Here is a 14,083-nt window from a genome sequence, read left to right on the forward strand (position 1 = left end):
GGTGTCTATCCGTCTGTCAGCTGCTTTAGGCCTTGCTCTGAAATGCTGCACCATGCCCTCAGAGAGGCTGGACATAAATGACATTCCTCCCAAAGTTGTTTTCATATTTCTTTTTTAACACAGAATGGAATTTGTAGACCAACAACACTTGTGGCCCTTTTTTCTCAGAGACTATCACCCCCTCCAGAGAAGAGCTAACAATATGAGAATGAAAGCTGGGGTATTTGTGGTGCATATTGAGAGTTAAAATGGGAACGTGCAGAGTTTTCTGTTATCGCCTCGTGCCCGGCTACGACACTGTGTCGGTGTCATCACATTTGTTGTTTTTTTTTGTTCACATATGCAATGCTTGTCATCCAGAGGTCAAGCCTCAGTTCTTATTTGTAGAATTCAGCAGCTGGCTCGCTGGGACGATAAAAGCAGTTCAGTGGTTGGATAAGTTTGTCTTTGTGATTACGTTTTGAGGCGTGCAGCTCGCTAACAGTCTTCTGCTGTGGTTGACTCACACTAGTGTTTGGTTTATTTATACAATGAACCATCATACAATTAAACATCAGTGTCAAAAATTCACTCCTGCACTGAGGAGACTGCATTGGGCTATGGCGACAACCTGTCTAAATTAACACATTTGATGAAGTAATCGAGTACATGGTTTTTAATTTAATATGAACTGAGTGAACTGTATGAAAGACGGCAGCAGGAGAGCCTTTGAATTTCGTTAGCTGCTTGAAAACATGTGGCTATTGTTGTCAAGCTGAAGGATAGTAACTCAAATCTAAAGTGTTAAAACCCGGCTTCTTTGGTTCCATAATTAAATATAACAAGTAATATTATGTTTTGAGTCCACTGTTTGACACATCTTAATTTGCACATTGTTGTAGCAGAGAAACAAAGGTTGCGGAGCTGGTGGGGATGAGCAGACCAGATGAGGTCCAGTGGCCCAGTCTCCAGTTTCACATGCCTTTCCCATGCAGCAGCCCGTCGCCAGGCAAAGGCGGGTTGCTACAGATAGAAATATCCTCTGGGACAACCCAGGATGGCACAGATTATTCTAGAATTAGCAAATGTCTTTAGCAACTAAATATATTTTGCTGGGAAGTTGTGAGAGACGTGAGCAGGTCCTGCAGCATTTCATTCCTCCACAGCTGAACATGCTTGTCATTCTGTCTGTCTCTCTTTTTTCTATTTCAGATATCTCATTTTCTGTTTCCTCTTAGATTGAAAGAGGATCCTGGAGAATGTGTCAGTAATGGCCCTTATTACTAATCTCATTCTTTTACTGCTGGTACATCAGCTTGTAACCAACCATACCAGTATTTGTTCATGCTTAAACATGTATGTATTACAAATTATAGATACTTTACATTACTGGTGACCATTTTCAATGTCATGCTGTGGTGTTTTTGTTATTCCTTGCATCAAAATTTCCATTGGTTTCCATACGCATATTTACAGAGTGACAGTTACTTGAGATACAGTTAGAACTGCAGTAAACATAATCTTTAGTGTTTATTTTTGCAAACGTTTTGAGGTCATGAAAATAAAAACTAAATGATGGTTTTACAGCCATGCTAGCAACTTTGCGAGGTTGTACTTCAGCACGGTGGTGGTTTCAGCTAAATTCTGACGTCTGCATGCAAACATGCTCACAATGACAATGCTTAACATGCTGATGTTTAGCAGGTATAATGTTTATTGTGTTCACAGTCTTAGGTTACCGTGATAGCATACTAACGTTTGCTAATTAGCTCTAAACCCAAAGCACAGCTGAGGCCGATGGGAATGTCATTAGTTTTGCAAGTATTTGGTCGTAAGTATTGGACGAGAAAAAAATTTGACCTGATGAAGGCGCTAGATGAAACGTCAGGGGATCAAAGCTATTACAATTATTCTTGAGGAGAACATGAATATCTATACCAAATTTCACCAATCCTTCCATTTTTGTGCCAGTCCATCTAATAGTTGTTGAGATATTTCACTAAAAACCAAAAAATGTTAACCTGCTGGTGGCAGGATCACCAAAGTCATTAGGATTCATCCTCTGGGGACCATGAATGTCTGTACAACAGTTCATGGCAATCCATCCAAAAGTTGTTGAGATAATTCAGACAAAACCATCTAGCATGGCTAAAACTCCTTAATAGTCACTGCCAGCACCTGCTGTAGAGTTACACACAGTTATAGGAGCTCGATGATAATCCTATAGTAATATAGTTATTATAGAAATCAGTGTAGCCACACATACCAGAGCAGAGCAGTGCCAAACCCTGCATTAAACTCTGTTGGGTAATGCTTGTTGTTGACGGATTCACAGTGTCAGCAAACACGGGTTTACCCAGGGTCACCCTGTCAGTGTGACATGCGAATGTTATTTTTCTCTCAGAGCTTGTCTTACTGAGGGGAGAAAGCCGATTGATAGAAATGATCCTTAAGATGTGTCATGTTTTGCTTCAGAGTGCAGATTTCATACTGTTCAAAGGGTCCCATCAAAAATGCTCATATAGCAAGTACGGCTACTTTTAGTTTTCCGATGCTTTGGCTGAGTCCTCCTCTAAATGCATGTCATCAGATCGCTCCTCTCCTGCTCTGTGCTGCTGTGTGTCGCCCTCTGTGTGAGTGAGCTGTGCTGTGCGGCAGTGGTTACAGCGTCTCCCAAGACCAAGACATGACTTGGAAAAACAGAGGCTGCTGTCACAAGACTGCGTAACAAACCAAACATTCAGATACAGTATTCAGAGTCAGATCTGTGAGAGGATCTGTCTCTGGGGAGGTCAGAGGGCAGTTCAGAACTAAACTCCCTCTGAGGTCACATAGCTTCCCACCCCCCTTATGACTGTTTTGACTACTGCATGTGCCTATTTTGACTTTTTTTATCGTTTTAATGCTTGTGATTATTCTTGTCACATTTCCTCCATCAGTCATTTTGAACTTAAAACGTGACAGCAAAAGGCGTGACTGCCCTGTCTGAGTGTTTTTTAAGTATTTGCAAGTGCAGTTAGTGTCTGGACATTTGTTTACCTTTCACAAACACTTAAAGCAGGAGCAGGTGGGGAGTGTGCTTGTGTTTGCCTTGTACTTGTGTTTGGCTGCATGCACATGGCACACTGTCACCATGCTACTGACTGTAGTATATATGTGTAGTTAAGACATGGCTGCTTTTATAGAACGTTCTTTTTTTGGGACTATGTGGGACTTTATTGTGGCACTTATCTGTGGGTGATGTAGAGATGTAGATCTGAAATGATTAGGCAATTAGTTGATTTGCCCAGTAGCTCCCAAGCTGCAGTCTGGACCCCCCAAGGGGATCACAAGATGAATCTAAGAGGTCGGGAGATGATCAGCAAGTTAAGAAAGAAGAACAGAAACATTCTGCTCCATAAAATTACGTGTACTTTTTAGGACATTTGTTAGGACAGTTTTTCTTGTAAAATACTGAATAGTTTTTCTTCAGGCCTCTAAAATAATTCAAATCAAACCCTCTGAGGAGGTAAAATTCACTCTTTGCTTGAAGCGCTCGCAACTCAGAAATATGTAATCTTAATGAGCGGTTGGGAGTTTACTTTGTATTGTTTTTAAAGGGTCAAAGGCCAAAAAGGTTGGGAACCACGCAATTAGTTGATTGACAGAAACGTAAAAGCCAACTATTCTGCTAATCAGTTAATTGTTTCAGTCATTTTCAATCATTTTCTTTTTTCAAGTAAGAATGTCAAACATTTTCTGGTTCCAGCTTCTCCAATGTGAGGATTTGCTGCTTTTCTTAGTTTTGTATCATTCTAAATTGAGTATCTGAGTTTTGGACAGTTCAGAATCAGAAATCAGAATCAGAAATACTTTATTGATCCCCGAGGGGAAACTCTTTCGTTACAGCTGCTCACTATCCCGTCAGTGCACACAGGAGTAGAAGTACTAAGCAAATCAAAATATAATACGCTATAATACAGGTAAGATAAATTAAGTACAAAGTGGATATAAAGTATAAAAGCTAAAATAAGTGTAAGTACCAAAGTGGATTTAGAGGTTGATAAGTATAGTACGGTATAATACAATATAATAATATAAGTAATAAGTAATAGTGCAATAATGAGTACTGTCAAGTGTAGCAGATTAATCAGATTATTAGACGGTGGATGTTGCACAGCAGTAATAGAAGTATGAATAAATATCAATAAATGGGGAATATTTAACTGAAAATATTGGTTGGTCACAAGAAGACATCACCTCTTGCTCTCTCTGGAAATGTTTCACTATTTTATGACATTTAAAACACCAAATAATGATTCGCTGTATTGAGAAAATAATTGTCAGATTACTTGATGGTGAAAATAGTTGCTAGTTGCAGTCCCACAGTAGTGTTATCTTTATCTCAGGATATTACCATATCTACTAAACTTTCCAAAAGTATATGGCAAATTCATGTTCATCACCTACAATCCAGTATTTATATAGCCATGTCCTATAAAAATAAAATATAAATATATATTTATAAAAATACATCTTCTTAAATATCTGAGATCTAAGTCTATGACTTTTAGTGAAAGTTACCTTCTCCTTCATTTATGGCTCACAATATCTCAGTCTGAGAGTTTTGTCACAGTAAAAGGAAGAAATGGTGAACAATCATTTAGACGTATCGTCCAGCCCTACATGCAAATCTACGCATGAGTGACGTAGCCTGTAGAATTTCCCAAAAATGTGTGAAATGCAAAGGGAGTTTATTGAATTTGAGGCATTGTCACAAGCTTATGTGATTGATCATAAGCTGGGATTGCTTTCAGTTCATGCAAATAGCAACGCAGGTGCCAAAAAGAACATATTTTAATAATTTATTATTAGCATTAGAACACTCTGAAGGCGCTGAGGGTAAAATGAACAAGTGCAGCTAATATCTTTTTTAGATATCGTTGGTATGTCACTCTGATAAAGGCTTTATTCAGTGTTTTTAAGCGTGATTAAAGTGGGAGTACCTCTGTGTTTCCTACTAATTTGAATCATCAGCATGTGTCTCAGTGCTGTTGGCATTTGGCCTGAAAACCATGTCTTTGCAACCAAATTGAAGTTAAGATCTAGTGACGTGAGTTTGTCCTGAGTGCCAGCGTGCAGAGAGGAGAGCGGCTGTCTCCTGAGGAATGTGGTGCAGAATGCCTCCGCTACTCTCTCCAGGCCGTCCCTTCATTGTATGCATACCTCGCCAGAATCAGGCCTCATGCACTGTCTGCATTATGAGCATACTGTGGTGGAAGAGGTCACTGCCACTGGACCCCCCCCCTTTTGTCTGCGCTGATTGATGGTAATCAGTCAGTTACCGCATGTACTGCTGTCATCAGACCCACTGGTTCACAGCTCGCTGATATGTGTAGATTAGTGGAGTTAGTGATGTATCAGCCTGATGGGATTAGTTCTGCCCTGTCATAGTCACTGTTATAGCCTGACACAGTGTGTGCTTATGGGGCCCACATCCACACACGTTGGTTAATAAATGATTACACTTTGGCAGTCTTTTATTGTTGACGCAAATGGAATGTGAACCTGTTGGATTCTCCACTAATCAGCACCTGATTATTTAAAGGCACACCTGATGGCAATCAAGCACCGAGCGAATGTGACAACGCAGCATGCGAAACGTGTAGTTAGCTCCTTTTTTGTTTTTAATGTAATCTGTTAATAAAATAAGGTCAATCCTAGTATCCTGGTGTGTGCTGGAATATTTATTTTTTGGTTTACTTTGGTTTGCTCTGGTCCAGCTGGCACCCAGGAGATAAGCACTGCTGTGCACAGAGTAGCTTCAGCTTTATTTATATATATTAATTACAGAAAACAGCTAGTACTCAAAGGAAAAGTGAGTATGTTTAGCTTTAGACAATGCTAGCCCTTGTTAACTCCAGATATGTCTCTCTTACTGTAGCTGTGTCATTGACAGATAAAGCTCTGCCTCTGTTGATGTATCTGCAGTATGTTTTCCTCTTAATTGTGTTTTAATTATGTTCTTTTTTATATAAAGTAATTATTTTCTTAGCTTGTATTTTTGTATATATGATAGCTGAGAGTTTGGCGTTGAATGCTCAGTTAATTTTAAAAACTTGTACTGATAATACTAACACACATTCTTTAAGGAATCTTTATTTCAAAGATTTGGCTTTAATAATGTATCATTGGGATATGAACAATCTCTAAAAATTGTATGTCACAGGAAATCATAAATATTTTCAGGATTGACCAGCATGAATTAAGTCCATCATAGAAATGCATAAACATACATTACCCATATGTATTCATACTTTAAAACCTCATTCATTGTTTTTGCGTGTGCTGTGAAACAAAAGCTGTGTACTGTACTTATGCAGATCATGGCCTTGTGACCAAATGGTCCATAATGGGGTAGATTTTGAAATGATCACTCTGGTTTGTAATAATAACATGCATATCAAAACTTACATGGGAGGTAGTGCTACAACTCTGGTCCAAAACATTAGACTGGTACAAGGTGCACTTTTGCTCGAGGTTTAGGGTGCTTGGGGAGAGAATATTCTTTAGAATGAATGTTTACTTTTTGCTTCTTTCCCCTCGATTAACATTGAAAACACCTTTTTATAAACATGATAAATGGAGCAGAGCTCCCTGTAGGCCAGTTAATGCAAACAGGGAAAATTATATAATGTGGGAAACAGACAACCAGGCTTCTCCAAGGCTATGTAAAATCCAGTTAACATTGATACTGTATATGTTATTATTTCTTAAGCTGACATTAAAGTGCACATGTACATTCCATGGGGTTACTGTTGCACTGAATAGATTTTTAATCATTTTAGGATCACTAAACCGCTGACGTTTGCCGACTGTGTTGGAGATGAACTGCCTCTCGGGTGGGAGGAAGTTTATGACCAGCAAGTGGGAGTTTACTACATCGACCACATCAACAGTGAGTACATCCACACTTGTCTCTAGCCACTTAATAAATAAAACTGGTATGAATTTAATAAAAATACATGAACACAGATCTCACTGGAGAAATGAGAGCTGAGTGTCAATACAGTGTACTGAGGCTTTTGTGTCTCAAATTAGCTACCACAGGACCTTCTTGCTTTTCTGATTAATATTATCGCATGTCTTTTTATAGGATTATTTGCTTATAAGTCACTTGTGTTGTGTCCTATTGTCAGAGACCACCCAGATTGAGAACCCGCGGACTCAATGGCGGCAGGAGCAGGAGCGCATGCTGAAGGAGTACCTTGTGGTGGCCCAGGAGGCCCTCAAAGCCAAGAAGGAGATGTACCTGGTCAAGCAGCAGCGTCTGGAGCTGGCTCAGCAGGAAATGTTGCTCTTCCACGAGCTCTCTGAGGACAACCGCTCCATCGCCAGCAGTAAGACATACTGACGTCCAGCTCACTTTCCTGACACGTAACCCTGTGTTTCATGATCAAAAGAATACGCATACATGGAAAGACAGAATTAAAGGATGAGAGAAGTGTGAACTGAAAGGCTCCATGACAACCAAAAACCATGACCTTAGCTGACCTAATTGTCTTGGCTCAATATGCTATATTGTTGATGTCCCTTCAGGAACTCGTAGGGGTGCAGATCTATAGAAGATCTTCCAAATCCCCATTCCGGGTTCACCCCACCCTCCCTTTTAACCACCTCCACCCAGTTTACCCTCTGACTCCAGCCAGCTGTCACACACAAAGTGTCCAGGGGGCGTCCACAGAGAGCAAAGTCTGGGAGATGACACCGGATCCCTCTTCAACGCTTAGTATTACAAGCTAACCCTTAAATCATCACTATCAACTAACTGCTGATCCCTCTGTGTCCTTTGTTTTTATGTGTTCACAGCGCTCTCCGGCTCGTCCTCAAACGCGAAATACGACCCTGACCAAATAAAAGTGGAAATAGCTTGTAGACGAGAGCGGGTAAGTCATTATCTTAGGAGAACAATGGACTTTAGCGAGGGGCCCTTTTGGGCAGAAAAGGGGGCTGGGGTGTGGCCCCTACAGGATACTGTTGCTCTGGCCCGGGGCCTCGAGAGGATGAGGATGAGATCATCATCAAAGGGTCAAGCAGAGGCTAGGTCACTGACTCACAGGTCCAAGTTGGACATTTCTCTGAGATCAGTCACATGGGTGAGGGTGTTTCCTGGATCAGGGACATTTTAACCTCTAATGTTATACTGAAAAGATGAGTAGGACTTAATTTTAATGTTCCTATAGAAATCAGAGTCAGAGATAATTAATTGAAGTAATGTTGTTAACTGGAAAAATTCAGACAGTTGTTGCAAATGTACATAGTTGAGACCGATGTGTTTTTGCGGATTGTATTGTATTGTGACACAGTATGTTACAATTGTCCCTTATTATCTAATGATGACCAGTTGTTAAGTATACGTTCCTTATCAACTCGTCATTCCCAGGCTACACCCACAAATCAACACGTGTCAAAGGGATTTATGGCCGCTCATGTTTCCAATAAAAATCAATGCCAATCATTTTTATTTCTGTAAATGTCAGTGTAATCTTTGGTAAACATTGTTAATTTTAGTGCTGGATGATGTGGCTGAAATCAATGACGTTTATGGTCTCAGAGGATGGATCGTAATAACTTTGATCCTTTTTCATCTAGTGTAATCATTGTGTCAAAATTTCAGTTTCTCCAGTATTTTGATTCATGACCACATACCTGTAAAACTAATGGCATCAGCTTCAGCTGTACTTTGTGTGTAGTGCTAATCAGCTAATGTTCGCATGCTAACATGCTAAACTAAGATGGTGACCATGGTAGACGTTACCTATTACATTGTCATTGTGAACATGTTAGCATACTGATGTTAGCATTTAGTTCATAGCACCGCTGTGCCTGAGTACGACCTCACTGAGCTGCTAGCATGGCTGTAGACTCTTGTTACTATTTTACTGGTAGTGATGTACATCAAATGTCTGCATAATTACATATAACATAATCATGCTGATAAAACCCTTCAAATGATATGATCATGTCATCACAATGCAATTCCACTGAAAGGGGCACTCTAGCCATTTAGAACTGGACTTCCATAATGTTGGCAGACTTATACTGATAAAAAAAAAAAAGAACTGTCAAAATCAAAGCAGCAGAGGCTGAGATTTCCTGACTTTAAGTCCATAGTATGGGTCAAGCCCCATAATGCTGGATCCTACATTTCCCATAATGCAACTCAGCAGCATCTTTCATCAGACCTTCCCTGCCTGGTAAATGCTCACATCTGATGACATCATCAGGGTTATTTTCTCAAACTTAAGAGCCACAGAAGTCATTATACAACTGTTTCACAGGCTGGATCATACTCTCTGTGACGAGTAAACTGAACTTGATATGGAGAATTGGTGGAGTGCCCCTTTAAAGTTGATATACAACAACACTGAATTATTACAGACTAGAGTCACAGATAGAATCGTAGTATTTTTCCCAAACGAAACCCTAATTAGACACATTTTTCAGGAGAGAACGCCTCAGTATGTGAACCACTGTGTGTGTGTGTTTGTGTGTGTGTGCACGCATACACACGTGTGCACATGTGTCTCTGTATAAACATAGCGGAGCATTCCTGTATGTGAATAGTCATGACTAGGCAGTTTTGGCCGGTGTTGGTGGTGAGAGAAGCCCATTGTGCGCCATGGTAACCTGGTGCTCGGCCTTGTGTCCGCAGCTCTCCAGACTGAAGCAGGAGCTGGCCCAGGTGAAGCAGGAGCTGCAGTATAAGGAAATGGGAGTGGAGACCCTGCAAGAGTGAGTGTTCCTCTGCCTCTGTGTCCCAGGCCCACCCTTCCTCCCACGGCCTCCCTTCTCCTTCCTACAACACTCTGCCCCACTGCTCCCCACCCAACGGCCTTTTCCCTTTTTACCTCGTCGCAAACTCTCTTTCTCCTCTTTCTCCTCTCTGCATGTCTCCTTGTGTTCATACAACATATTTCATGTTTAGCAGGTTTTCATATTCAAAATATCCCTTTTTCATTTCTGTATCTCTTTTTAAATGTTTCAAATGGCTCACAAATACAGTTGAATTACATTGTTAGACATTATTCAGTTCATCTAAGTGGGAAATGGTGAGATTTAAAAGATTTTGAGTAAAAAACCCTTTGACCCACATAGAAAATGAAAGGATTTTCAAAGAATAATAAGGAGGTACTCTTCCTTAGCTTGTATTTTAGAGGCAGTTTCCCATTTTCCTTTAGTTTGTGTTGGTATTTAAACACATACACATAGCGTCTTTTGTGCTGGAAACATTTCTGACCGGTCCCAAATTTCATGTTAGAATTAGAAGCTCCACCTCTCGGGAGGGGGGGGAAAAAAGAGAGCGTTCGAGAAAAGGCAAATGGAGGGAGTTTTTGATGGAAAAGGGGACTCCACCTCAGGAAGAGGATGCACCAGTGGAGTGCAGGGAGCCAAGGCTCAGCCTGGAGAGGAAGTTCCTCCATGCAGAGGGGAGGGGGGAGGACGGGGAGAGGGAGGGGTGGGTGGGGGTGTGGGCTCGAGAGCAGTTTCAAAAACACAGAGATATCTGGCAGCAAATTCCTCTGCACTTCCTGAGTCCTGGCAAAGAGTGCCTTATCTCTTAGATAATACACAACTCGAGTGATTCCCAGAATAGCGAGGAGAATACACAGCTTGCAGAAAACATGGGCGCATCCTCTTCTTGAGTTTTTGCATGTGTGTATACATGTTCATATGTGTGTTTGTGCCTTTGTTTGCCTGTGTGTGTGCGTCCTATTGTTTCTTCCGGGTTGGTTTTCACCCAGTAGGGTTGAGGCCAGGAGGGACCCTACGGCTGTTGTTTTTCCAATCTCAGCTGTTGTCAGCAATATAGCTAATTGTTCTCCGTGCCATATCCCTTCAGATAAAGCAAACAAACAGCTTCTGACGTAGAAATGCCCCCCTTAATCGCCACTACCCAACTAAAAGAATTCAGGAGTTGGAGTCGGGAGTTTATCTCTTTTGGACAGTTTGGCGTACAAGTATCTTTTCTGCTCATCTGTATTCTGCCTTATCTTGACAAATTTAGCAAAATTTCAGACACTGCACATGTTTTCACTGTGCAGGCTTAACTCCATATCCTTAGCCAACATCTCAACTGGTATTTTAAAGGTCTTAATCAACCTAAAACCTATTGCTTGTTAAGAAAATGTGAGCATATTTGCTTCTCTACAGTATACAGGGTTGGGGGGTTCAATACAGGCAGGCACTGAGGGGTGGGCAGTGCCTTTTTTTTGCTAAGTATATAAACTCCCAGGCCCTGCCAATGGGGTGGGGGGAACAAAGCAGAGCTTGTTTTGGGAGGAAGAGGCAGGGTCGGGTGGATGAACAGTACCTGCTGTTGAAGGAGAGTGAAGGAAGCGGGCTGTGGTCAGAGCGGGGGCCACGTGCCAAGCCCAGTGATGGAGGAGGCACCGTGCCGCACTCCTCCAGCTCCCTGCCAGCAAACCAACCGAACCCCCTACTCATACCCACACTGAAGAATACAAGACCATTCACTTCAAAGCAGGAAGAGCAGACTGGTTTTGTTCATCATATGTTGGCAGGAATTCTGGATCGATCTGTTTTTGTTGTAATCTATAGAGACATTAATCAAATCTCAATTTTTTATCTTTAAATACCGAGGGTCTCTAGTAGCTTGCCGCTTGTAGCTAAGATTTCCCCCTCCAAAGAGGGGGTCTTTGAAGGCAGCACTTTAAAGGCTGAAACAATATCTCAGCATGTGGAAACAAACAGAGATTAGCATTTACACTGGCCCGTCACATGCAGTGTTAGTATTTCATAACTGACCACAGTCTAAAAAAAAAACACACCGTGGTTCATGAATGTTACCTCCCACACAAAAATACTTAAGATGTTCAGATGATGATTTTCTTTGTGACTTATTTTCCACTGACCTGTTTTGCAATATTAAGCCCCCACCCTGTTGCTAGTAAGTGAACGATAGATGTCATTCTTAATTTGAAACTAATTGATTGTTGTGCAAACTAAAATTGGGTGATGGTGTATTTGGTGTAATAATGCACGGCAGGCGCATTTTAGCATTCAGATGTCGCGTCAAAGAGGACTTTTTTGTTTTTTTTCCCCCAGAATTAACAAGAATAATGCGACAGCATCTTTTTTCTGCTATCCTTTTTTTTTTTACTGAGAAAATGTACTAGGATTGGAAATGAGTAAATAACATTTCAACAAAGCACTTATTAACACCACATGATCATAGTTTTGTCCTTTTTAAAACATTTTTCATCAGTACTCTTATTCCTCCTTCCCACACATTTTATGTATTGTTCTGTAGCAAAGCTAAGCTTTTTTTGGTTGCATCAAAGAACAGGTGAACATATCTGTTCTGCTAGAGGAACATCATCAAAATGTAATAGCTTCCTACGTTGTAGCACATGGCTGCTCTTTTTAACTATTTCTATTTAAATAATTTAACTAAAAATAAATGATGTATTCAGTTTGACCACATTTTGTCAGTTTCGAGACTCCATAGACCTCATTCTAGATAAGGAAAAAGAAAAAAAGCCTCAAATGCAAGTCAGATAAAGCTCAAGCAGACATCTTTTCTATGTCTTTATCGGTTTTAAACTTAAAGTAGACAACAGCTTAATATAAAGGAAACGTATAAAAGCAAGTTTATCTTAATTTATCTTCAACAGCCTGAACAAGAACCCCCATCTTTTATTATTATTATTAATAATGAGGAGCAAAACAAAAGGAACAACAAGACAAAATAAACCAGGGAAAGAAAAAAAGGAAAAACATGTTGGCAAAAGAACGTACAGACACTCAGACAATGTGATGAGCGCCAGGCTTTTGCATACTAATCCCCAGGCCAATGCAAAATATTAGAGCTGCCGATCACAAGAAAATAATATTGCAAGATTAACATTCATGTATGAGTCTTTCTAGGGATCTCAGTCCAGTCTGCAAAGTTTGGGCATTCTCTATTCCAATATAATCAATAGATGAGTTCCTCTGGGGTGTAACAAGCAGCCCAAGCAGACATCTTAATGTGTCTGTTTGTGTCACAGGATTGACAGGAAGATGTCCTGCAGTCAGACAAACTACAAGCTGGATGAGGCTCAAGCCATCTTCAACGAGCTGCGTAGCATCAAGAAGGCCATCAGCACAGGCGAGAAGGAGAGGCAGGACCTCATTCAGGTATCTGATTTTTATTTTAAAAAGGGAAAAAATAAAAGATTACCTTTTTGTTGTTGGAATATTCTTTGGTGACCTCTAGTGTCTGTTCACCTCTACTGTTCTGCTGCTTCTCATCATTGTCTTTTAATACAACACATTTCCAGACATCTGAATCACCGACCACGTCTCTTGATTTTGTCACCAAAGCAAAAAATTTAATGAGTATGAGTATTGAGTATTTAATGAATAATAGACGATGATTCAGTCTGATTGTCGGGACACATTTGCAAAGGCATTTCCTGGCAATGTCACAATCTATTTATGAACACATACTGGGGGCAATGGACACACCTTAAATGTTAAAATAATTTGAAATGAGGAACAGGAAAAATCTTTAAAAACTGATTTTGACAATTTACTTTGCATGTTTTGTCACATATTTTTTTGTTGTTTTTTTACAACAATTGTCAGTGAGATATTGGTTGAGTCATATTATATTATTATGCAGATGATTTTGTCTTTTTAATGTTCAGTTTTGTCGTTGATCGCTATTCCATCCCACAGAGCCTGGCGAAGCTGACGGTGAACTTCCAAAGCAGCTTGTCTGTCAGCGACTCGGCCAACGAGATGGCGAACAGCACTGGAAACGTGGGTGACTCGTGCAGTCTGCAGCAGTACTGTGACACTGGCTGTCAGACTGACATCATGGGAGAGGTAGGAGACACTGCTACTCCTCCCTGTCTCCCCCTAAAGGTTTTCAAACTGGGGGGGTGCGCAGAGGTAGAGACAGGAGGCGTGGGTCGCAATTAGCGTCAACATTTGTTCTCCCTCTCGGAGTCATAACTTTGTGTGTCATACAGACACGATACATATATTTTTAAATTCCATGTGACTTACACTTGCAAATAAAACGTCCATAAATCCACTTAGAAATCATAGAAAA

At 40.6% G+C, this 14,083-nt stretch overlaps 1 protein-coding gene across 1 annotated transcript in view; it reads left to right on the forward strand.

Moving 5' to 3' along the window:
- wwc3 (WWC family member 3) overlaps positions 1 to 14,083 on the forward strand; it is a 31,584-nt gene that overhangs the window by 6,477 nt on the left and 11,024 nt on the right. The window contains exons 2-7 of the mRNA XM_044198721.1: positions 6,807 to 6,916; positions 7,158 to 7,358; positions 7,828 to 7,904; positions 9,674 to 9,753; positions 13,032 to 13,161; positions 13,705 to 13,854. Of these exons, the coding sequence (XP_044054656.1) occupies positions 6,807 to 6,916; positions 7,158 to 7,358; positions 7,828 to 7,904; positions 9,674 to 9,753; positions 13,032 to 13,161; positions 13,705 to 13,854 (748 nt within the window). The remainder of the gene's footprint in view (positions 1 to 6,806; positions 6,917 to 7,157; positions 7,359 to 7,827; positions 7,905 to 9,673; positions 9,754 to 13,031; positions 13,162 to 13,704; positions 13,855 to 14,083) is intronic.

Source organism: Siniperca chuatsi, linkage group LG6, assembly GCF_020085105.1.
Source record: "Siniperca chuatsi isolate FFG_IHB_CAS linkage group LG6, ASM2008510v1, whole genome shotgun sequence".
Classification (NCBI taxonomy): Eukaryota; Metazoa; Chordata; class Actinopteri; order Centrarchiformes; family Sinipercidae; genus Siniperca; species Siniperca chuatsi.